Source organism: Passer domesticus, chromosome 27 (genome assembly GCF_036417665.1).
Source record: "Passer domesticus isolate bPasDom1 chromosome 27, bPasDom1.hap1, whole genome shotgun sequence".
Taxonomy (NCBI): domain Eukaryota; kingdom Metazoa; phylum Chordata; class Aves; order Passeriformes; family Passeridae; genus Passer; species Passer domesticus.
In genome coordinates, this window is record NC_087500.1 from 3,690,140 (window position 1) to 3,712,793 (window position 22,654).

Here is a 22,654-nt window from a genome sequence, read left to right on the forward strand (position 1 = left end):
ACCGGGACCCCGGATCCTCCCGGCCCCACCGGGACCCCGGATCCGCCCGCTCCCACCGGGACCCGGATCCGCCCGGCCCCACCGGGACCCGGATCCGCCCGCTCCCACCGGGACCCCGGATCCTCCCGGCCCCACGGGGCACCCCCGACCCCAACCCGTCCCACTGGATACCTCCGGGACCCCCGGATCCTCCCGGCCCCACCGGTCCCCCGGTCTCACCGGGTCCCCTGAGATCCCCCCGCTCCCCTGGGGTCTCACTGGGTCCCTCTGCCCCAGCCCACAGCCCAGCACCGTCCCCCGGGCAGGTCCCAGCCACATTCCCAGCTGCAGACCCATCACACCCGGGGGTCCTGTGGGGTGAGGGGCACCACCGGGGCATTGGGGCTGCCAGCACCACCGGGACACCGGGACTATGAGCCACCAGGACATGGGAGCCACTGGGACCATAGATACCACCAGAACCATCAGGACACCAGGACACTGGGGCATGGGAACTTCTGGGACCATTGGCACCACCAGGACCAGTGGGACATTGGCACCACCAGGATCAGTGGGACATTGGCACCACCAGGACCAGTGGGACATTGGCACCACTGGGGCTCCCAGCATTCGGTTCTGCCCGAGAGCCTCAGCCCAGCCCTGGAGGTGCAGAACCACATCCACGCTCTGAGCAGTGCACAGAGCTTATCCCAAGCATCTTCTGGTCCCGCAGCACCGGGCTGAGCCAGGGCTTTGGATTAACAGCACAATGACAGAGGTGAATCTCTTAAGGAGCTGCAGCGTGTAATTAGCGTTACGTATCGGAGAATCCGCCGCGCTCCGGGCGAGAGCAGGGCCAGCGTGTGCCAGGCCCGGGCAAGCCACCTCCTCCTGCCAGCCACGGCTGATGGGCCTTGGCTCTGCACTCCCAGCTCGTGTTCAGAAAATCATTAGTGTCATTAGAGCTCCAGGGTGGAGCAGTGGCCCCTGGCCAGGAGTGCCGTGGGCATGGCAGGAGCAGGAATGGGAATGGGGTCCTGAGAGGGGCTTTAGCAGGGCTGGGGTGGGGGCTCAAGGCCTTGGGGGGGGACCCAGGGAGGGATGGGGCAGTTTTATTGCCAGGGGCCTCTGGTAGGCACTGCCTGTTTCAGTCTTGTTAATGACTTCATAAAACTGCCTGCCAAGGACAGATTAACGAGCAGCCAAGTCATTCCCGTGGTGTGGGAAGCGGCAGCACAGCCCGGTTACAGGCACTGCTCTGGGGGACATCTCCTGAGCACCAGGGCTGGGCAGCCCCTTCCCCTCCCAGCAGCTCTGGTGGCCTCCTGGGAGCACGGCCCCCTTGTCCCCTAAGTGCACGAGGTGACAAGGACAACACCTGCCACAACCATCGGCCCTCGAGGAGCAAGGGAGGGCAGAGGGATCCAGGACACACAGCACGTCCTACCTGAGGGGCCACAGCCCACCTCCAGAGGGGACTGAGACCACAGCTGGGGTCCCAGGGAGGAGAGGGGCTTCCCTGGAGGAGCTGGAAATCAGTCTGTGGGAGCTGGAAATCCCAGATTGTGGGGGCTGGAAATCACAGACTGTGGGGGCTGGAAATCAGAGTCTGGGGACTGGAAATCCCAGATTGTGGGGGCTGGAAATCAGAGTCTGTGGGGGCTGGAAATCAGTCTGTGGGGGCTGGAAATCCCAGATTGTGGGGGCTGGAAATCAGAGTCTGTGGGGGCTGGAAATCAGTCTGTGGGGGCTGGAAATCCCAGATTGTGGGGGCTGGAAGTCACAGATTGTGGGGGCTGGAAATCACAGACTGTGGGGGCTGGAAATCAGAGTCTGTGGGGACTGGAAATCACAGTCTGGGGACTGGAAATCACAGACTGTGGGGGCTGTTCCCCTTGCTCCTGCCCCTCCTCATGGCCAGCAGGGCTGTGCTGCTGGCAGGGTCTGCACGGGGCCAGGACAAGGCCTGGATGCAGGAGGGCACTGAATGCCAGCAGAGGCTCCTGTGGAGGAGTCACAGCGCTGGTGGAGCCCCTGTCACCACCAGCAGGTTTGTCACATCCCCCTGAGTCCTTTGGTGTGGCTGGCCTCACCCCAGAGTGGGGTTTCAATCACGATTCCCTTCTGTGAGCACAAGTGTCCCCAGGCCAGTGCTGGTGCCTGCCTCACCCCACCACCAACGTCACAGGTGTCCCAAGCCGGGATTCCCAGCTGGATGAAGAGCTTGCCCTCAGGGTGGTGTGGGTGCAGGATGAGTGTGGGAGCTGCTGATCGTTGCCCACAGTCAGCAGAATGTTCCTGTGGCTCCCTGCCAGCTCTGCCATGCTCAGTGAGGGGAGAAGAATGAGCAGACAGGGTGTGATGGTATTGCCACACCGAAGAATGAGGCATGAGAAAACGCAAGAGCTGCTGCTGCCTGGAAGAGAGATGCTGAAAAGCTAACGTGGGAAACTCCAGAAGCTGGAGTTTGTCATGGACATGGAGCTCAAGCAACTCCCGCTGGCTTGGGACTTTGGCTCTGCTCAGACATAAGAACATTCTTCTGTCTGAGTAAAACAAGCCCGGAGGTGTGTCTGTCTGTCCTTCTTCTGCCTGCCAGAGTGACTCTGGTCACACCTCTGCAGCTGGGGACATCCACAGGGAGAGCCTTGGTCCCACACAGCTCTGGACAAGGGAATCCCCAGATCTGCTCTTGTCACCACTGCCAATGTGACCATTGTCACCAGGGTGGACTCTCTGTGCGGGGATGTGACCAGAGACAGCCTCAGGGAGCCAAACTGCCCAGCACTGAGCTGGCTGCCGTGAGTCCCTCCTCCCCAGGCAGAGGCAGGAGGCTGAGGCAGCCTTTGGAGGCTGGGCTGGTGACCACGATTTGTTCAGGATCCTCCTGGCTGAGATGTGCCAGCAGAGGGGCTGTGCTCAGCCTGGGCTGGGCTCTCACAGGGGCCACGAGGACCAACAACTGCAGAGGGACTGGAGGAAGAGCTTCAACAACTGTGGAAAGACCATCTGGTGCCAGATGGGCCCTGAATGCAGCAGAGATCCCATTGTCCCACGCTGCCTGGCCCCTGGATGAGCAGCAGAGCCATGGGCTGGCTGTGTCTGCCCTGCTGGTTCCCTGGCAATCACCGAGGGGGATCCCCTTGGCACAGCCTGTGCCCAAACAGGCAGAGAGGGCTCTGCTGGGAGCAGGTCTGTGCCCTCGTGGCCCTCATGGGTGGAGGTGGCTCAGGAAGCACCAGTGACACAGGGCTGGGACCTCACCTGGTGCTCTGCAAACCACTCAGGACCTGGGCCAGACGGAGGAACATCACCTGTGCCACCTTCACAGGAGGAGAGGAGAGGAGAGGAGAGGAGAGGAGAGGAGAGGAGAGGAGAGGAGAGGAGAGGAGAGGTCATCAGTAGCCCTGATATGGAACTGCGAGTGGGGCAGCTGGAGGCTCCCAGTGGCACAGCAATATCTGACTTCACTGCTCCAGTTTGGGGACTGGAGAGGGACAATACAGAGTCCCTCCCTTGTCCTTCCCTTCTCCCTGCTCCCCTCTGCAGCAGCCGGGCCGGGCTGTGCTGTCCATCTCAGTGTCCTGCTGTGGGCAGGAGGGGATTGAAGGGGGTGGCATCAGCCCACCTGCAGCTCGGGCAGCCCGGCTGGGCTGGCTGGCTGATGCCAGTGTGCCCCGGGCAGCGCAGAGGGAGTTTCCATTGCACACACAGGCACCCTTTCCTTTCATGGTAATAGGATCTGCGATGGCTTTTTCCACATAATGTGGGGGGGCCGTCAGGACACGTCCTGGCAGATGGTGGAGAATCAACAGCTGAGATAGAAACAAAGACATCATGTGTCACTCCACACCTTGATATATTTGTTCCCTGTTTTCTGTTTTTCGAACTCGCAGAGCAAAGGCGGCAGCAGGGGTAGAGCCTGTGCCATTTCTCACACTCAGGAGTTCCCTTTCCCAGGCCTGCAGCCCTCAGTGAGTTCCCACCGAGCTGGGAATTGCTGTGGAAGGCACTGGGAGAAGCTGGCCCACAGGGGAAACGCAATGACTCCTAATTAGCTGTTATTCATGACATTAACAGCACAATTAGCTGTTATTGTTTGAGGTAAATGAGGTAAATGACCACAGCAGCCCTCCCCACTCTGGGCACTGCGTGTGCACCGTGGTCACCCCAACAGGCAATGTCACCCCAACAGGCAATGTCACCTCCCCTGCAATGCAAAGCAAGGAGTTCAGTCCTGTCCTCCCCACAGCATCTCCAGCGTGCTTCTTGCTGGAACAGACTCCCGTACCATCTCCTGATGGGTTCTTTTTTTCCTTTTATCTCAAGGGAATTTGTTGTGGGTAAGTGCTTCAGGAAAGCCTGGGAGATTGAATTCTTCTGGTGACATGAAACAGCTGGAGCAGGACTGCTCCTCTGTGTCCTGGTGTCCCATCATCAGCCAGCACAGGGCAGCTCCGTGCTGGGGTTCCTGATGTCAGAGTGGGGCTGGTGTGGGGTTGTTCTCAGGAGCTCAGCCAGGGCCAGGGCAGCAGCTGGGCACTGCTCAGAACAGACCAGGGAAAAGCTGATACTGCAGGAAAATCTCCAGATTGTCTGTCTGACATCTGCCACACATGGTAAAAGAACTGAAACCCGGGCTGAGGCTCATAATATACAAGAAAAGCTGTAAAAAGGCCAGGTGTGCCCTTGCTGTGGGCTGTGGAAGGGCTTTGCCTCCTGTTAGGGCAGCTGTCACCTTCAGGCTGACTCGTGACTTGGCCTAAAATGTGAGGGGGACCTGAGGGGGGTCAGACCTCCCAGCACAGGTTTTAACCCATGTGGGAGGCTCAGGGCCAAGGAGGGAATTGCCTGGAGCAAACATGAGCAAAGTTTGGAAGAGCTGGGAGCAGGGGTGGCCCAGGATGGCTCTGGAGCACAGCTCTCACACGACGCCTGTTGGGTAATCCTGTACCCCCCACTGCAGAGGGAAAGGGGCCAGGAACAGCTGATCAACACTCAGGATGGTGCTGGGAGCTGGGCTCTGTCCTCTGCCCTTTGCCAGTGCTGGGGTGTGCCCGGGTCCCTTCCTTCCCCAGCTCTCTGAGGGATGGGGAATGTGTGCATTCCAAACTCAATTTTTGCAGCTTGGGGAGTCAAAATTCCAAATCTGGAGCCCATGGGCGTGAGGCAGTGCTGCCCAGGGAGCAGATGCTTGAATGAGAGGATCCAGTCTCTGTCTTGTTAAGCTGTGGCTTGGTGGCTGCCCAGAAAGTCACCCACACCCCTGGAGCTGCTGAAGGGAGCGGGACTGCTGTGAAGTCTGAGATCTAACAGCAGGCAGATAAAGCCTTGTTGTTTCTGTGTCCTTCGGGGAACATGAAAGAAAGGAGGCACCAGGAATTACCGAGGGTGAGGCTCTGGGAACATCTGAGCACCTCCAGAATCAGTTAGTGCATTATAATGGGAAAACAGCCGGAGGGGGCTGGGAAGGAAGGAGATCACAACATGAGCGAGAGCACAAAAGGGTTCCTAATCCCCATAACTCCTTCACTACCTCACAGGCACCTCTGAGAAAAGCTAAAATAACTTCTTTTATTGAGAATGCCATGGCTGGAGCCAGTCAGGCCAGGCTGGGTGTGCGATTTTCTTGCGCACAACAAGAGCTGGTGTCACATCAGCAAAGGGCTTTTATCCCAAGAAAGAATAAAACAGAGCATATTTCCTGCTTCTTTGCTGCTTTTTTCACGCCAATACCTGTCCAGCTGTGTCACTGTAATCATTCTGCTCAGTCCTTCAGTGGCCCGGGGCAGGCGTGGCCAGCCCTGTCCCTCTCCTCTGTGCTGGTGTGGTGAAACCCTCGTTGTTTGCAGGCTCCTCACCCCCAGTGCTGGGTGTGTTGGACACTTTTCATGGAGGTGATGCTGCTCCTGCTACCATTGGCATCGCTGTCTTCAGCTGCAAATCTGTAGGAAAAAGCCTAGAGCTCAAACACTGATAAGGATTGATCATGCAGTTCCTACTGATAAGGATTTACCCTACTCTTCCATTGATAAGGATTGATCATTCTCTTCCTATCAGGAATTGCAGTAAAGTGTCTGGATGTGTCTGGTAGAGTTTCATTTCCCCTCCTCTGATTTAGAATGTTTAAGCATTAAACCCTGCCTCAGTGTTGAGAAATTGTGACACAGGATTTTTTAGCTTCTACAGATTTTTTTAGAAGTTACAGGCAGTTTCTGTGGGATTTGGGGAAGGTGGTGGAGCATAGCAGGTACTGCTGGGAAACATTACTCATCTGCCCTTTAAAGTGACTGAAAACCCACCATGGAGGGACTTTCCAGTCTCCGTAGGGAGACTTATGTACCAGGCTGGTACATAAGCAGAATTTGCTGGAGTTTATTCTCTTTTGAGCTATAAGATTTCTGCCAAATCCTGTATCAGTACACAAATCCTGCCAGGTCTGTGCTTGTCCTGCAATAAAGGTCCTGGCAGGAAAGTTTCCATCCGGCTTTGGCTTGGACCAAAAAAGATTATGGATGTGCAGAGCTCTTAAGAGGCAGCTTTCCTTGGCTTTAAACTCTTTATAAAACAAATAAACACATCTGTAGATGTTTGCAATGATATTTGCAGGTGACTTGGTGCACAACAGAGGATTCCCTTGTGTTAATCACGAGGGAGCAGCGGGTGGAGCAGGAATGGACACTGGGAATGCCAAAGCACAGCCCCGAGCAGGGACCTGGAGCACGCCAGGTGCTGGGAATCCAAGAGGAAGAAGGTCCCATGCTGGATGTGACAAAAGATGTGAAACCAAGGAGAGGAAAAATGATGATTCTGGAATTTGGCTTTGGCTGTCAGGGGTGTCGAAAGGCGCCGGCAACGCCTCCTGGCCGGGCTATAAAGAGCCCCGAGGCAGGGGAGCGAGCACTCGCTGCTGCTGCTGCTGCTGCTGCGCTGCCGAGGCTCCTGTGTCCGCACCTCCAGCCCCAACCATGAGCACCACGGTCAGGCAATTCTCCTCCTCCACGTCCCTGAAGGGGCTCGGCAGCCTGGGGGGAGGCTCCAGCAGGCTCTCCTCCGTGCGGGCCGGCCCAGGAGGGTACCGGGCCCCCAGCGTGCACGGCGGCTCCGGCAGCTACTCCGTCTGCTCGCGCGTGGTCTCGGGGCTCGGCAGCGGCTTCGGGGGCAGCTACTGCAGCAGCGCAGGAGGGGGCTTCGGGGCCGGCTTCGGGGCCGGCTTCGGGGCCGGCTTCGGAGGAGGTTTTGGGGGTTTTGGAGGCGGCGATGGCATCCTGCCGGCCGGGGAGAAGGAGACCATGCAGAACCTCAACGACCGCCTGGCCAACTACCTGGACAAGGTGCGAGCCCTGGAGGAGGCCAACACGGACCTGGAGGTGAAGATCAGGGAGTGGTACAAGAAGCAGGGACCTGGTCCCGAGCGTGACTACAGCCCCTACTACAGGACCATCGAGGAGCTCAGGAACAAGGTAGGATGCTGGGATTATCACAGTGGGGATGTCGTGTGCCAGAGAGGAAGCAGAGACAATGACTGTTACCTCTGTAATTAGTCAATGACTGTTACCTCTGCAATTAATCAGAGACTGTTACCGCTGTAATTATGTCGTAAAAAGTGTCCCAGTGGCATGTGTGGATTGCCCGGCTGGAGATTAGAGATGTCTCAATGTCAGCTTTTGGTTACATCCTCCCGAGTGGGACAAGTGGCAGCTTTCACTGGCGGGAACAGATCTAAGAGGACGTAACACAAAAATGAAGAAAACAGACAAGTCTGCACTGATCATGTGGGTTCTTGGGAATTTAAAATTAAGGTGCAGGGAAATTTGCAGCTTTGGGCGAACTGCAAAACACTGATGTCATATTTGGAAACATTCAGGCAAAGAATTTGCAGACTTGTTGCAGCTCCTCCTGTGGAGGAGATTTAGATGATAAAAGGTTGGAACTGACCAATAACGAGGTTTTTGCCTCTTTTGGTAATTGCTGCCCCAGGGCTGGAATGGGTACAAAGTCCCCAGCCCAGGCAGCTGTGGGGGGATTCCTCTCTGTTTGATTTGAGTCCCAGCACACCAGTTTGGAGGAAATGCTCGAGTTTACGTTGTTCTCTGTTACTTCCCATGTACGAATTGCCCGCAGGGATTCCAGAAGCTGTGGGCAGCTGGAGCTGCAGGAGTGCTGGCAAAGGATGCAGGGAGCTCATTTTCTCCCCCTCTCCTCAACAGAGTTCTCCTCCCAGTGTGGGTTATTTGCTCCTGCTTTGGTAATATGAAAATCAGAATCTGTAGGCACCTGCTCACTGCCTTTTGCTCCATTTCTGTTGCCAACCAATTAAATCCACCCCAGAACAAGGTGTGCCAAGCACAGACACCCCACTGGTCCCTCTGACCTTTCCACAAACAGCACCTGCCCTGGAGGAGAGGAACAAAGGCCAACATCAGCTCTCACACATCTTTTGTGGCCTCACTCTGCCTTTTGAAACACTTAGTGATGGATTTTTGGAAAGGGAGGTCATGGAGTAACCAGCAGTCAATCTCAGCTATATCTCACTTGTTCTGATTCCAGACACACTTCTGCTAAGGAAATGCCAAACTTCCCCAAAAGTGTTGTTCCTGTCCCAACACTCATCCAGGGGGAATTCCTGACACTTTATCTTTCACTGCCCAGGTGCTGGTGGCCACAGTGGAGAATTCCAACCTCCTGCTGCAGATTGACAATGCCAGGCTGACAGCAGATGACTTCAGGACTAAGTAAGACACATTTCCTGGGAAAAATGGAGCAAAGCGTGCAGGGAATTTTGGTGAAATGAGGGGAAAATCCCATCCAAACCCCAGAATGGCAATGTGGAAAGCCTTCAAAATGAGGGTGCAATTTCCAAAGCAGACGGTTCTCTCAGCCTTACAGGCACCCAGGGATGATGTTGCTTCCATCCAAAACCACTCTTTTATTCCTGTTGCTGGTTTATCTCTGGTACAGAGACCTCGCCCTGTGCCTCCCTGTGCCCTTAATGTGTGTGTGCAACTCCACAGAGCCCAGGGCCAGTACCAAGGCCTGGTGGTGCCAGGAGCAAGGTGGTGTCATGGACTCAGGTGGACACTTTACCAATTTCCCCTCACTTTGCTCAGAATTCCCCTTAGAAAAATTGTTAATGAGGCCATGTAGCGCTGCCACAATGCCAACAGCAGAGTGTGGAGGCAGCAGGCAGCAAAGCCAGGGGCTGTGTGCCCAGCTGGCAGGGCTGGTGCAGCTTTGCTGACTCTGTGTGTGTGTGTCCAGGTTTGAGTCGGAGCAGGCCCTGCGCATGAGCGTGGAGGCCGACATCAACGGCCTGCGCCGCGTCCTGGACGAGCTGACCCTGTCCAGAGCCGACCTGGAGATGCAGATTGAGAACCTGAAGGAGGAGCTGGCTTATCTGAAGAAGAACCACGAGGAGGTGAGCACAGAGCTGGGCTCTGAAAAGGCCACCCCGGCCACTGAAATTTGAGTTCTGGCCCAGCCTTTAAGGCTACGCAGAGTTCTGAACTGCTGGGCAGGAGGTGAGAAGTGCTGGGGATGCACTCTGGGCAGCAGCACATCCTCCCTGCAGGGGATGCGCTCTGGACAGCAGCACATCCTCCCTGCAGGGGATGCGCTCTGGACAGCAGCACATCCTCCCTGCAGGGGATGCACTCTGGACAGCAGCACATCCTCCCTGCAGGGGATGCACTCTGGACAGCAGCACATCCTCCCTGCAGGGGATGCACTCTGGACAGCAGCACATCCTCCCTGCAGGGGATGCACTCTGGACAGCAGCACATCCTCCCTGCAGGGGATGCACTCTGGACAGCAGCACAGGAACACCCATTCACCACTTGCCTGTGGAACGCCCATTCACCACTTGCCACACCAGTAACACCCACTGTGGCTCTTAGAGGTTTATTAACAACCCCTGCAGCCTCTGGCTGGGAAGGTCTGTTCCCTGAGAAATGAACCAGCTGCAGGCACTGCTTTATTCTCTGGAGAATTAACTCCAGTGGGGAGTTCACAAGAATTTGAACTATTTTATTTGTGGTCATGGAGCAAATACCTCAATTTGCTCCCTTTTGACCAGCCCCCAAATGCTCTCTTTCCTGAAGAACTCTCTCTCAAGAGGAACATTTCATATGCTGGTTCTTGAACTGCATGATGACATGTTTCTCTTTTTGTGTCAGGAAATGACCGCCCTGCGTGGGCAGGTGGGTGGGGAGATCAGCGTGGAGATGGACGCTGCTCCTGGCATCGACCTGACCAAGATCCTGGCGGAGATGCGGGAGCAGTACGAGAGCCTGGCGGAGAAGAACCGCAGGGACGCCGAGCAGTGGTTCTTCAGCAAGGTGAGCAGCTGCTGCTGAGCACGGGGCCGGGGCCGTGGCTGCTGCCAGGGCTCTGAGGGCACGGCTTTGCCTCTCTGCAGACAGAAGAGCTGAACCGGGAGGTGGCCATCAACACGGAGCAGCTGCAGAGCGGCAAGACGGAGATCACGGAGCTGCGGCGCACGATCCAGAGCCTGGAGATCGACCTGCAGTCCCAGCTCAGCACGGTACGAGGGCTGGGATGAGGGCAGTGCCCACCTGGGCCGCCCCCCGAGCCCATGCCGTGGGCTGATCCCGTTTCTGTGCCCCAGAAAGCGGCGCTGGAGGGCACCCTGGCCGACACCGAGGCGCGCTACGGCACCCAGCTGGCCCAGCTGCAGATGCTGATCACGGGCGTGGAGGAGCAGCTGGCCGAGCTGCGCTGCGACATGGAGCGCCAGAACCACGAGTACAGGGTCCTGCTGGACGTCAAGTGCCGCCTGGAGCAGGAGATCGCCACGTACCGCCGGCTGCTGGAGGGAGAGGACGCCCAGTGCGTGAGGGGCTTCGCTGGGAGGGCGGCTGGGAGGAGAGGGGTCACAGCCAAGGAAACAGAAAATGAACCACCTGCGTCTCCTGGAGGGTTCTCTCAGTGCATTCCCTCACCCATTGCATGCAATGGGGTCTCTCTTTTCAGTCCCACCACCCCACTACTGCCCAGGGGTTGGGACAGCCCTGCAGCACCCCTGCCATCCTTCCATGTCTGTGATCCCGGGCAGGGAGCAGGTTGGTGGGTGCTGCACTGGTGTCTGAATTCCTCTGTCACACACCCATCCTTAACAGTTTCTTCCTTCAGCTGGGACACTGGCAGTTCCCAGAAGCATTTGAATCACATATTGGTACAAAATATAAAGGCAGGGTTTAAATGATGATTTCATCTTGGAGATTACTCACTTTTTCCTGTTTCTCACCTCCTTTTCCTTGTTCTCCTCCCACAGCATGTCTTCCCACTACATCTCGCAGCCTGTGAAAGAAGGTAAGAACAGGTTTTGGCTGGAGCTGTGATCATACACAGCTCTCATACCCTCACCCACCTTCTTAGCACAGACTCCTTTTACTTTTCTACTAAAGTTACTCTTTGATTATATTTTGAAAATTTGAACTTAAGTACAAAATTTTACGATATAACAAATGTATTATATAACAAGTATTATAATATACCAAGACGTGTCAGAAATTATCTGAACAGACTGAATGTGAACAATTTAGCAGTGGGAATGTGGTGCTATATTGGGTTTCTGACGTGATGACTGTAGTAACAAATCTCTAAGATCTTTAAGACACTTCCTCTTTGCTGCCCTGGAAATAACAGTTCCTTCTTTCCCCACTGCAGGACCAGTAACCACCCGCCAGATCCGCACCATCTTCGAGGAGGTGCAGGATGGGAAGGTGATCTCCTCCCGGGAGCAGATCACCCAGGCTGCCCACTGAGGCACTGCCTGTTCTGCTGCAAACCTCGCCCAGCACAGCAGAGCAGATCCCAGCTGACGTGTTCTTGCCATGTGGATCACCAAAAGCACCTTCTCCCACTATCACCCCCCTCCTTACCCTCTCTCACCCTTCTCTCAGCTCTGTGCCACACACAGAAATCAAATAAAGCTTCTCTTTGCAGTCCTGCAAACCAAGGTCTGGTCTCGATGCTCTTGGGCTGTCCCACCCCTGGAGCAGCTGTGGGTCAGAGCTCCTCCCTGGATGGAGCAACCTTCTCCATCCTTGGTGGTGGGGCCTGCACACCCACACCCCTGTGACTCCTGAGACCTGGCAGCTGCAGGGGAGAGGGTGTGGGGGGAGTCTAGAAAGGAGCTGAGCCCTCAGGTGGTGGGAGATGAAACCTGTAAGAATCTCTGTTTCAGAGACTGGACAAAGCTCTGCTCCCCCTCTGCAATGCCCAGCAACAGCAGTGCTGAAGCTTTAACCCAGTGAAGCCAAGCAAGTGAACTGAGCCCAAGTGATGCAGACAGGACCCTGCAAATGCCAGGCCCCAGCTCTCCCCCAGCAGCTGCTCCCCGTTCTGGATCCCAAACTTTGGGGTGAAACGGTCTGAAGCGGCAGGCAGGACAGGGATCTGTCAGGAGGGCTGCTGTCCCCCCAGACAGGCACACTCAGCTCAGCTGGGCTCCCGCTTCACTGAAGGGTGAAGAAAACAGTGATGGGAAGAGGAGGGTAGGGTCTGTGCAAGAAAAAGGATTAAAATTCTTCAGGGAGTTCTTGAGGCACTCCCCGGCTGCCGGTGCTGCTCCTGACACAGCAGTTCCCACTGCCCCGGCGTTCCTGGAAAGCCAGTTCAGACACATTCTTGGCTGCATTCTGACACGTTTATTACTCTGTAAATCCAGCTTCTAACTCAATGAAATGAATCAGAGCAGCACAACTAAGTGAGAGTGAGAGCAGAGCCGGCCACACAGCTTTGTGACCCTTCTCCAGAAATCTGTCTGGAATGCAGGAGGAGATAAGAGAGAATTCTTTATTTTCCCCCAAACATTGGAATGATGCCTGCAGTGCATCATCTGCCCTGCAGCCAGGCTGGCAGGGCTCCACAGTTTCAAGGACCCCCCTGTCCTGCAGCTCTGCTCAGTGCCTGGGCTGTGTCCCCCTGTCCCCTTGGAGCAGATCCCTGTGACCCTTGTGGGGCATTGGCTGCCCTGAGCACCCCCAGCATCCACTGGCCAGAGGAGTGGAGTTCTGGTTTGCAGGTTAGTGCTGATGATCCATGAGCTCATCGGGATAAAGGCTGCTGCTCATCCTTGTGGAACTCCACGGGTCAGCAGCAGCACAGTTCCCAACCTGAGGCACTTCCAGCCCCAGCACCTCCACGGTCCAGCCTCGAGGAGGGAGCCCAGAGCAGCCCAGGGACCCTCCCTGGGGGAATTCATGTCCCAGAGCTGGGTAAGGACAGGGCTGAATCACTCCAGATCAGATACCTGAGAAAGGTCGGGACAGACACAGCCTGCACGGCCACACCCCACTCCAGGCCACCTCTTAGGGACCCTGTTGTCCCCATGGGTGGTGCAGGGACCTCCAAGACATCTTGCAGCTCCTCTGGGTCCCCTGCCATGCCTGTGCCCCTCTGGCTGTTGCCCTTGCAGCACCCAGTGCAGGGATGCTGAGGTGCCTCTCTGGAATTCACCCTTGCTTTATATTTTCCTCCTGTAAAAGCCTTGGCACACCTGTGTTCCTATAGAAACAACAAATAACACTTTGCTAATGAAATCCCCTGCTTTAATTACTCCTGCACAGTGTGAGGGAGGTGTGGAAAACAGATGTCAATTTTCTCCTGCCTTGAGCATTAATAATTAGTCCTGACCTTAGGAAACCCCATGGAGGAGGGAGATGCAGGGGTGGCTCAAGCTGACAGGCAGTGGCAGCCTGAGGCAGCTCTCAGAAAGTGGGAATTTAGTCCAGAAAGATGGTCTGACTTCTCAGGCAACACTGAATTTCTCTGTCAGAAAAGACCACTTTTAGAAACAGACATTAATGTGTGGTTTTCACCTCATTTTAGGGAACTTTTTGATGATAATTTGATTCCAGGGCAAACCTTATAAACGTATAAAAAGAGGGGAAGTGGTTTTATCCAGGTAGCATCTGCTGATATGTAATTTTGGAGCCAGAACTTCACCTCCATTTTCCCCCAAAGTAAGACCAATTGTATGTTTGAACACCATTGTGCTACCAAGAAGTTCCTGATATGCTGTAGAACTGGAATTCTCATTTTGAATAATATTAAAAATGGGCTCACAGTGTGCACGTGCTCAGGAAGAGAGGCAGGATCTGGTTTAATACTGAGCCTTTTACTTCAAAGGGTGTGATAGAATCAACATGCAGCCCTTGTGGTTGTGTTCAATGGGAGGCCATGGAAATAACGTCCTCGAGTGGTTAATGCAGTTTTAAGTCTTAATTAACGCTCATGATTTCAATTGCTGCCCTGTGGCATCACCAAAGTATCACAGATATTCCGGGCAGTGTGTGTTTTTATGACATAGCAGATCAATGGCAAACAAAAGATGAAAGAAAAGACAATTCCCCATAGAGGAAGAGCCGTGAATCACCTGTGTGACACACAGGTGACAGTGTGACACTCTGAGGGGCTTTGTTCAGGGCAAGCCTGAGCGCTTGGACTCACACAGGAGCTCTGTACTGGATTTTCTCTGACATTCCCCTTTCCCCACATCACCGCTGCAATCAGAGAGGACAAACCACGGCATTGCCCGGGCAGAGGCGAGGAGATGAAGCTGGGGACGAAGCACATTCCTGGGAGAGACACGTCCCGGCCGCCCCCGCGCTGCTGCGCCGTTTCCATCTGCACCTGGGCAGGAGCAGCAGCGAGTGGGCGTCCCCTGGGGCTGTGCCCGGCGCTCACACGGCAGGAACACGCTGACTCCGGGGACAGAACGGCCAGAGGCAGCACGGGGGAGACCCCCACCCTCCAGGGACCCCGACCCTCCAGTGACCCTGGTTCTCCAGTGACCCCAATCCTCAGTGACCCTGATTCTCCAGTAACTCCGAACCTCCAGTGACCCCCATTCTCCAGGGACCCTGAACCTCCAGTGACCCCCATCCTCCAGTGACCCCAAACCTCCAGTGGCCCTGATCCTCCGGTGACCCCCATCCTCCAGGGACCCCGACCCTCCAGGGACCCCGATCCTCCAGTGACCCCAAACCTCCAGGGACCCCCATCCTCCAGTGACCCCCATCCTCCAGTGACCCTGAACCTCCAGTGACCCTGATTCTCCAGTAACTCCGAACCCCCAGGAACCCCGAACCTCCAGTGACCCTGATCCTCCAGGGACCCCAAACCTCCAGGGACCCCCATCCTCCAGTGACCCCCATCCTCCAAGGACCCCAAATCTCCAGTGACCCCGACCTTCTAGGGACCCCCATCCTTCAGGGACCCCAATCTTCCAGCTCTCGGAGCTGCACAGACTTGTCTCCATCCCCCAGCAGCAAATGAGAAGATAGGGAACCACACATCCCACTGCTGTACTGTCTCCAGCTTTCTGCAGATGGAGGGGAGGGAGCTGTGCCCTTTGAGCTCCTTAGCAATGTACCTTTGTTCTTCCTTCCATACCCGTTCTCCCCTCCTTTGGCAAATGATCTGAGGAAGAACTTGGCTCTTGGGAAGGGGCTGTTGGGGCCTGTCTGCAGAGACAGCCCAACAATCCAGTGTGCACACATGAGCAATCCCTTCCCCTCCACACCCCGCAGGATGAGCCAGGCACACTCAGACTGGTGGGTGCTGCCTGTGCTGTGGGTCAGCAGGGCCTGCCCACACCACTGTGCTCAGTTCTGGAGCCTTCTTTGCTTGCCAGAGACAATCTCTGTCTCTCCTGAAGCTCCGTTTAGGTGGGAGCTGTAAACTCCAGGCTCACAGTGAAGCTGTCCTGCCTGCTCACAACTGGCAGAAAAATATCACAGAAAACATCACTGCTGAGCTGTGCTCCTGCCAGCTCTGTGCTCCTGTTCACAGGGCTTACACACCAGCAGCTTTTTCCTTATGTCCTTCATTTACTTTCTGCTATCCCACAGTTTCCCCAGAGGTCTCATAATTTCTAGCTAGCTTTGTGAACAAGCACTAACAAACCATACCCTGTCCTTTTGGGATGGTTTGTTAGTGCTTGTTCACAAAGAAAACAAACCATCCTATCACCTTTCCACAGTCCCCCACTCTTGGGTGGTCTCTGAAGTGAAGACTCCAGCAAGCCCTGGAGCACAAATTCCCTTTTCATTGCTTTTTCATGACTGATCATCCCTCTCCCTGCGGACAAAAGAGCTGACTTGTATTTCCAGGACTGGGAGCCAAGTTCCTACCAGCACCATTGTGCTCATGGTGTTTGGAGGTGCATTCAGGGCCTCACAACACGGCTGCTGTCCTTGCAGGTGTGTGTGTGCAGCCCAGGCTGGGACAGAAAACTAGCTGGGACAAAAAGCCACAGTAAAAGAGATGCTGAGCTATTCCCTCAAATGCTGCCTGCACCGCTCTGTTTCAAAACTCGCAGTGCAGAGGGAATTAAATCATAGCCCTGAGCAAGGAGCCTCCTCCTTTTAATCACACCTGACAATTTACTTGGAAACGGAAGGAGCATAAAGATGCCCTTTGTAAGAGAAAAAGCTTCAAGTGGAATACGACAAAAAGCATGAATAGACCAAAGGCAAAAATGACGATTGTGGAAGTTGGCTCAGGTTTTCTGAGTGATGAAAATGGTCGGGAATGCAAAAAAAAAAAAAAAAAAAAAGGAAAAGAAAAAAAAAAAAAGTGTGGCAACGCCTCCTGGCCGGGCTATAAAGAGCCCCGAGGCAGGGGAGCGAGCACTCGCTGCTGCTGCTGCTGCTGCGCTGCCGAGGCTCCTGTGTCCGCACCTCCAGCCCCAACCATGAGCACCACGGTCAGGCAATTCTCCTCCTCCACGTCCCTGAAGGGGCTCGGCAGCCTGGGGGGAGGCTCCAGCAGGCTCTCCTCCGTGCGGGCCGGCCCAGGAGGGTACCGGGCCCCCAGCGTGCACGGCGGCTCCGGCAGCTACTCCGTCTGCTCGCGCGTGGTCTCGGGGCTCGGCAGCGGCTTCGGGGGCAGCTACTGCAGCAGCGCAGGAGGGGGCTTCGGGGCCGGCTTCGGGGCCGGCTTCGGGGCCGGCTTTGGAGGAGGTTTTGGGGGTTTTGGAGGCGGCGATGGCATCCTGCCGGCCGGGGAGAAGGAGACCATGCAGAACCTCAACGACCGCCTGGCCAACTACCTGGACAAGGTGCGAGCCCTGGAGGAGGCCAACACGGACCTGGAGGTGAAGATCAGGGAGTGGTACAAGAAGCAGGGACCTGGTCCCGAGCGTGACTACAGCCCCTACTACAGGACCATCGAGGAGCTCAGGAACAAGGTAGGATGCTGGGATTAACGTGACATCTTCATCACAGTCACTTGTGAAGAGATGACCTTGTTGGTAGCATCTGGAGAGGAGAGGCTTATCAAATAGCAGGTAATTAGTCTGAGATGAAAACCAGAGCTTTGGAATAACTATTGCCACTATGAACAGCAGATCACCAGGCACCAGAATGGGTTTTCTCTTGACTGTTCTGGTGTAGGGACAAAGATGGGGCAGGAAAGGAGGCAGATAGATTCAGGTTACCTGATGGTGTCTGCTGCCACACTGTCACCTCCTGCCTTCCTTCTTAACACTTGTGCCCCATAGCTGCTCCCTGTCAGGCTCCTGAGAGAACTCTCAGCAGGCAGGAACTTGTTATCTCCTGGCCCTATTCAGTGCTGAGTGATATGCAGATGGAGATGAATAGTCATTCTCACAAATATCCTACAAATCCGACTTTTCCCCCCCTATCCTTTGAGGAGGCTAAAGGTAGAGGTTATGGGATGGTTGTTCTTTGGGAGCTGCAGTCACAGAGTCCAATCCAGGTTTGGAACACACTGGGCTCTGGTAGGTGCTGAAATCAGGTGTGTTCCCTGCTGTAAAATGCAGCAGATGAAGTCATGGCCAAGGTAATTTCTTTATTCTTAGCAGCTCCCTGGGTGATTTGAAACAAAAGTCCTTCAGCCAAAACACCAGAGCCTGCCCATCCCTCCCTGGCCTGCCATTGCTTGCCCACCTCAGCCCTTATCACTCATCCCCAGTGAGCTCAGGTTCGCTGAGGGAATGAGGTGTGGGTGGTTGGGCAATGTCATACCTGGTCTGTAAGAATAAATTCCTGGGAAATGGGGCAGGGTCAGCCCCTGGGGGGAACTCGCATTCCTGAAATTTCTTGGGCTTCACCCTTGGGGAAAGGACTTGCCTTGATGCAGGAAGTTCCTCTGCAGATTCCAGCATGTTGGTGAAACCTCTGGAGGCAGGAGCTGTCTCTGGGTTTGAGTGATGAAGTGCTGGGTTTCACAGCAACCTGTGCCTGATCCAGGGGAAGGCAGATCCTTCCCTCCCTCTCCCCTCTCAGCTGGGAAATGACCACATCAATATTCCTGCATTATTCCTTGGATATCCCCTGAAGCAGGAGAATTTACAGCTCTTCATTAGCTCGTGGCTACAGAAATTCCTGCTCACTAAATGGCCAATCATTTTCATAATGTCAGAGCAAATACTTGCACCTCAGGTGAAATTATGAAAGCCAAATGAGGTAGGCACAAGGCACTCCTTCCTTCCTCAACCCTTTTTTCCTTCCTAGCTGGGCTGCTGCCATTCCCAAGGCTGGAGTGCTGCCAGGGCTCAGCCTGGTGTGAGCAGCTGGAGGTGCCAGCTGGGCAGGGTGGCATGCCCAGGGCAGTGTTCCCAGGGGACCCAGCCTGTGCTGCTGGGAGACGGAAATGAACACCCATCTCCCTCTTTGCAGAGCCCACATGGAAGTCCAGCCCCATGGCCCAGTGCTGGTTGAGTCCTTTTCTGGATGGGATCACTCAGAGTGTTTGAAATCACTTTTTAACTCTTTCACTTATCCCCATCAGATTCTTTCTGCAACTGTTGAAAATGCCAACATCGTGCTGCAGATCGACAATGCCAGGCTGGCAGCAGACGACTTCCGAACCAAGTGAGTCCAACACCTCCAAGAGCTTTTGTGAAAAAGGGGGAAAGCCAGGCTGTTCAAGGTGCTTTTTACCTGCACCTGGGGTTGCTCCACTGGAGTGGGACATTTGGGAATAGTTCATCTCTTCCTGGGCACAGCACTGCTGTTTCTGCACTGTGCAACCTGTGCATGCACATTGAATTAAAGATTCTTGGCAAAAATACACTGAGCTGGGGAAGGGAAAGACAAGAAAAATGCTGTATCAGGTGGGTATATGCAACTGTGTGTGTGTCCCCAGGTTTGAGTCGGAGCAGGCCCTGCGCATGAGCGTGGAGGCCGACATCAACGGCCTGCGCCGCGTCCTGGACGAGCTGACCCTGTCCAGAGCCGACCTGGAGATGCAGATTGAGAACCTGAAGGAGGAGCTGGCTTATCTGAAGAAGAACCACGAGGAGGTGAGCACAGAGCTGGGCTTAAATTGGGATTTATAAACAGTCCTCATCCACCAGGAAAACAGCCAGGCCAAACACACAGGAGTCTCTGGAATTAGGAATGTCAGGACACACTTGAGCAGGAAGGGAGAGAGAAGTAATCCCTTCAGGCAGGACCTCCAGGAAGTCTGTGGGGCTGCTGTGCTGGGTGCAAATAAGAAATTTCTCGCCATGGGAAGATGCCATGTCACTCTGACGTGTGTTTTGTCTTTTTTGTGTCAGGAAATGACTGCCCTGCGTGGGCAGGTGGGTGGGGAGATCAGCGTGGAGATGGACGCTGCTCCTGGCATCGACCTGACCAAGATCCTGGCGGAGATGCGGGAGCAGTACGAGAGCCTGGCGGAGAAGAACCGCAGGGACGCCGAGCAGTGGTTCTTCAGCAAGGTGAGCAGCTGCTGCTGAGCACGGGGCCGGGGCCGTGGCTGCTGCCAGGGCTCTGAGGGCACGGCTTTGCCTCTCTGCAGACAGAAGAGCTGAACCGGGAGGTGGCCATCAACACGGAGCAGCTGCAGAGCGGCAAGACGGAGATCACGGAGCTGCGGCGCACGATCCAGAGCCTGGAGATCGACCTGCAGTCCCAGCTCAGCACGGTGCGAGGGCTGGGATGAGGGCAGTGCCCACCTGGGCCGCTCCCTGAGCCCATGCCGTGGGCTGATCCCGTTTCTGTGCCCCAGAAAGCGGCGCTGGAGGGCACCCTGGCCGACACCGAGGCGCGCTACGGCACCCAGCTGGCCCAGCTGCAGATGCTGATCACGGGCGTGGAGGAGCAGCTGGCCGAGCTGCGCTGCGACATGGAGCGCCAGAACCACGAGTACAGGGTCCTGCTGGACGTCAAGTGCCGCCTGGAGCAGGAGATCGCCACGTACCGCCGGCTGCTGGAGGGAGAGGACGCCCAGTGCGTGAGGGGCTTCGCTGGGAGGGGATGGGTCATAGACACAAAGTGCCCAGGGTGTCAGTCCAGTCATTGCTGTCAGGGCTGGTTTCTTTGTTCACACCAGCTGTGATGCCCAGTGCTCTGTCACTGGTGTCTGGATGTAGTGGGATGTTGCTGTGGTTCCTCCATCCCTCAGGAGAGGCCGAGTGGAGCAACACTTTTATCTCCATGAGCCTTCTCTGTTTTTCTCCTGTCTGAACACAGAGTCTCTGCAGCAGCAACAAGCAATGTTTGTCCCTAACATCTCTTTGGTTTTGTGCTTCTCTTGTAGCATCTCCTCCCAGTACTCCTCAGCCATGTCCTCACACTCTGGAAGAGACGGTAAGAACCCACCTTTCCACCCAGCCTGGTTCTTTCCCCTTCCCAGTCAAAGCAGGGCTGCTTAAAGCAGCGTTTTCCACTCCCTTGTGGAATTTCCACCAGCTCCTGAAGAATGTGCACAATCTGATAATGTTTTAAGAAATTTCTCTCCTTCCTGCCGTCAATAATTGTCGCCCTTTCCTCTGCAGTCACGACATCGTCCCGCCAGGTGCGCACGATCGTCGAGGAGGTGCAGGACGGGAAGGTGGTCTCCTCCCGGGAGCAGGTCGCCCTCACCACTCGCTAGGACAGCCCCTGGCTCAGGAGAGCACCAGGCTGAGCCAAGAAGTGCCTGAGGCCACGCGTGGTCGGCTTGTGTCCCCGAATGCTCTCTTCACCTGCTCTTCCTCATGTGTTGCTCTCATTCCATGCAGGTGTCTCTGGACACAGTTAATAAAGCTTTTTCTTCTCGCTCGTGCAACTGCAGACTTGTCTGATCATTGACACGTGATCCCTCAAAGCCTCTGGGTTCGTGCCAGGGAAAGTCCCAAGAAACCACAAGAAACCAGTGAGAGGAGGGGAGTGGAGGGACATGGGCTCCACCTGGAGGGACAGGGGCTCTGCCTGGGATGAACATAACTGGAGACAGTTTTTTTTCTAATGAACTCAGTGCTTGTAAATACATGGGATGGGGTAAGACATGAACTGTGTAAGTGATACAAAATGAAGGCAGTTACGGAACGATGAGGTTTGAGGTCAGTGTGCCACGCTGGTAATTAAAGCAAACAGAATAAAGCCCAGTTCTCTAGCTCTTAGGATCATAAAAAGTCACTTTCTCCTGTAAGCAGAACTTAATTAGCTTCAGCAAGACTGCTGCTGTCAGATGCTTTCTCTGAGCCACAAGCCCAGCATCCAGCTTGGCAAACCTCATCCCTACAGGCCTGCTGTCTTTTGACTTTTTAAATCACACTATCAGGCACAAAAACTTTTACAGAGCTATTCATGCTGCCCCAGGGCTGCACTTGAGGAATTAAAGTAACCGTTGCTTAATCTGCACGGGGATGAGCAGCAATAATTTCTATCACTGTCGTGTGTAACAGATCACTGCTAAAACCCTTCCTGAAACAAGGTAGAAATGGTGCCTGAGGCTGAGCTGCCGCTCAGGATTAGTGACTCAGCTGGGCAGCAGCAGGTTCTGGCTGTGCCTGCGCCCACTCGCCTGCTGGAGAGCGACCAAGGCAGGGCCAGAGAGGAGAGGAAATTGTTTTACAGCCAAAAGCCTGATGGAATCACTTTGATCCAACTTCATGCTTTCTAGTCTGTGGTAGCTGGGAGCCCTGTGCATTGGTTTATGTCCATCCCACACCTCAAGGATACGGATCTGGGCTCAGACCAAAGTGAGAGGGAACAGTTTGCATTAAATCATCTCCCTTATAGCAATGGACAAGAGGCTCCTGCAGCTGAGGCTCAGCTCATCCTTTGGGTGATCAGTGGTTCATTCATCCTCCCTGGGTCTCCCCCCAGCATTTCAGTCCCATGAGCACTCCCCAGGTGCTCCCTGGCCCCAGCAGGTTTGGAAAGAGCTGCTGATGTCACGCTGGGCATGACAGGGCAAGCACAGGAGATCGAAGAAGTGGGGAACCTGCCAGCTCTTTCCAGAGAAGGGAGTGTGAGATTTTATCATTCTGTATCATCATTCAGCAATTACAGAAAAGGGCAGGAAACGAGACGCAGCAGAGTGCAGAGTTCATGGACTGCATTGTGCTTCTCCCTTTGCTGGAATGACAGACCTTCCCTGGGGAAAGTCTTCCAGGCCAAGCAAACCAGAGCTATCTCAAAAATGAAAACCAGATAAAGGAAAAATGTACCTGAGCCTCAAGCTGTTTAAGATTCTCTGGAAGTGGGCAAAGCTGCAGGCAGGCTGGAAATTCTGAGCAAACTGCTAATGTGCTGCTTTTTTTTTTTTTTTTTTTTTTGGCATCAGAAGAGAGTTGTTATACTTTAGCTGTAAATGGCTTTTTAAGTCTTGAACCATCTGCAGCATGCCCCAAGTGTACGAACACAGAAAAGCTTTCTGCAAACCACAAATATAACTGATTAAATATAAG

The 22,654-nt window shown here is 54.8% G+C and overlaps 2 protein-coding genes and 1 long non-coding RNA gene across 3 annotated transcripts; 2 read left to right on the forward strand and 1 right to left on the reverse strand.

The window, feature by feature from the left end:
- Positions 1-5,057: 5,057 nt before the first annotated feature.
- Positions 5,058-18,475, reverse strand: LOC135286769 (uncharacterized). The gene is made up of 3 exons (XR_010350824.1): positions 17,447-18,475; positions 11,246-11,298; positions 5,058-5,924 (listed from the first exon to the last, which is right to left on the reverse strand). It is a non-coding gene; the product is annotated as an uncharacterized LOC135286769 (long non-coding RNA).
- LOC135286757 (keratin, type I cytoskeletal 14-like) lies at positions 6,854-11,952 on the forward strand. The gene is made up of 8 exons (XM_064399974.1): positions 6,854-7,442; positions 8,632-8,714; positions 9,241-9,397; positions 10,155-10,316; positions 10,397-10,522; positions 10,607-10,827; positions 11,273-11,310; positions 11,668-11,952. Exons 1-8 carry the CDS (start codon positions 6,948-6,950, stop codon positions 11,763-11,765), a joined length of 1,380 nt encoding a protein of 459 aa, XP_064256044.1. The 5' UTR covers positions 6,854-6,947; the 3' UTR covers positions 11,766-11,952.
- On the forward strand, positions 16,609-21,355 carry LOC135286758 (keratin, type I cytoskeletal 14). Its single transcript, XM_064399975.1, has 8 exons — positions 16,609-17,197; positions 18,763-18,845; positions 19,120-19,276; positions 19,535-19,696; positions 19,777-19,902; positions 19,987-20,207; positions 20,518-20,567; positions 20,756-21,355. The coding sequence occupies exons 1-8, from the start codon at positions 16,703-16,705 to the stop codon at positions 20,851-20,853; spliced, it is 1,392 nt and encodes a 463-aa protein (XP_064256045.1). The 5' UTR covers positions 16,609-16,702; the 3' UTR covers positions 20,854-21,355.
- The last annotated feature ends 1,299 nt before the right edge of the window (positions 21,356-22,654 follow it).

What these genes read in the sequence shown, in the direction of transcription:
- LOC135286757 (XM_064399974.1), top strand. Translation starts at nt 6,948, where the DNA reads ATGAGCACCACGGTCAGGCAATTCTCCTCCTCCACGTCCCTGAAGGGG. An exon ending in GCAGATGACTTCAGGACTAA is followed by an intron (nt 8,715 to 9,240) that starts GTAAGACACATT and finishes GTGTGTGTCCAG; the next exon opens with GTTTGAGTCGGAGCAGGCCC. An exon ending in CTGGAGGGAGAGGACGCCCA is followed by an intron (nt 10,828 to 11,272) that starts GTGCGTGAGGGG and finishes CTCCTCCCACAG; the next exon opens with CATGTCTTCCCACTACATCT.
- LOC135286758 (XM_064399975.1), top strand. Translation starts at nt 16,703, where the DNA reads ATGAGCACCACGGTCAGGCAATTCTCCTCCTCCACGTCCCTGAAGGGG. An exon ending in GCAGACGACTTCCGAACCAA is followed by an intron (nt 18,846 to 19,119) that starts GTGAGTCCAACA and finishes GTGTGTCCCCAG; the next exon opens with GTTTGAGTCGGAGCAGGCCC. An exon ending in CTGGAGGGAGAGGACGCCCA is followed by an intron (nt 20,208 to 20,517) that starts GTGCGTGAGGGG and finishes CTTCTCTTGTAG; the next exon opens with CATCTCCTCCCAGTACTCCT.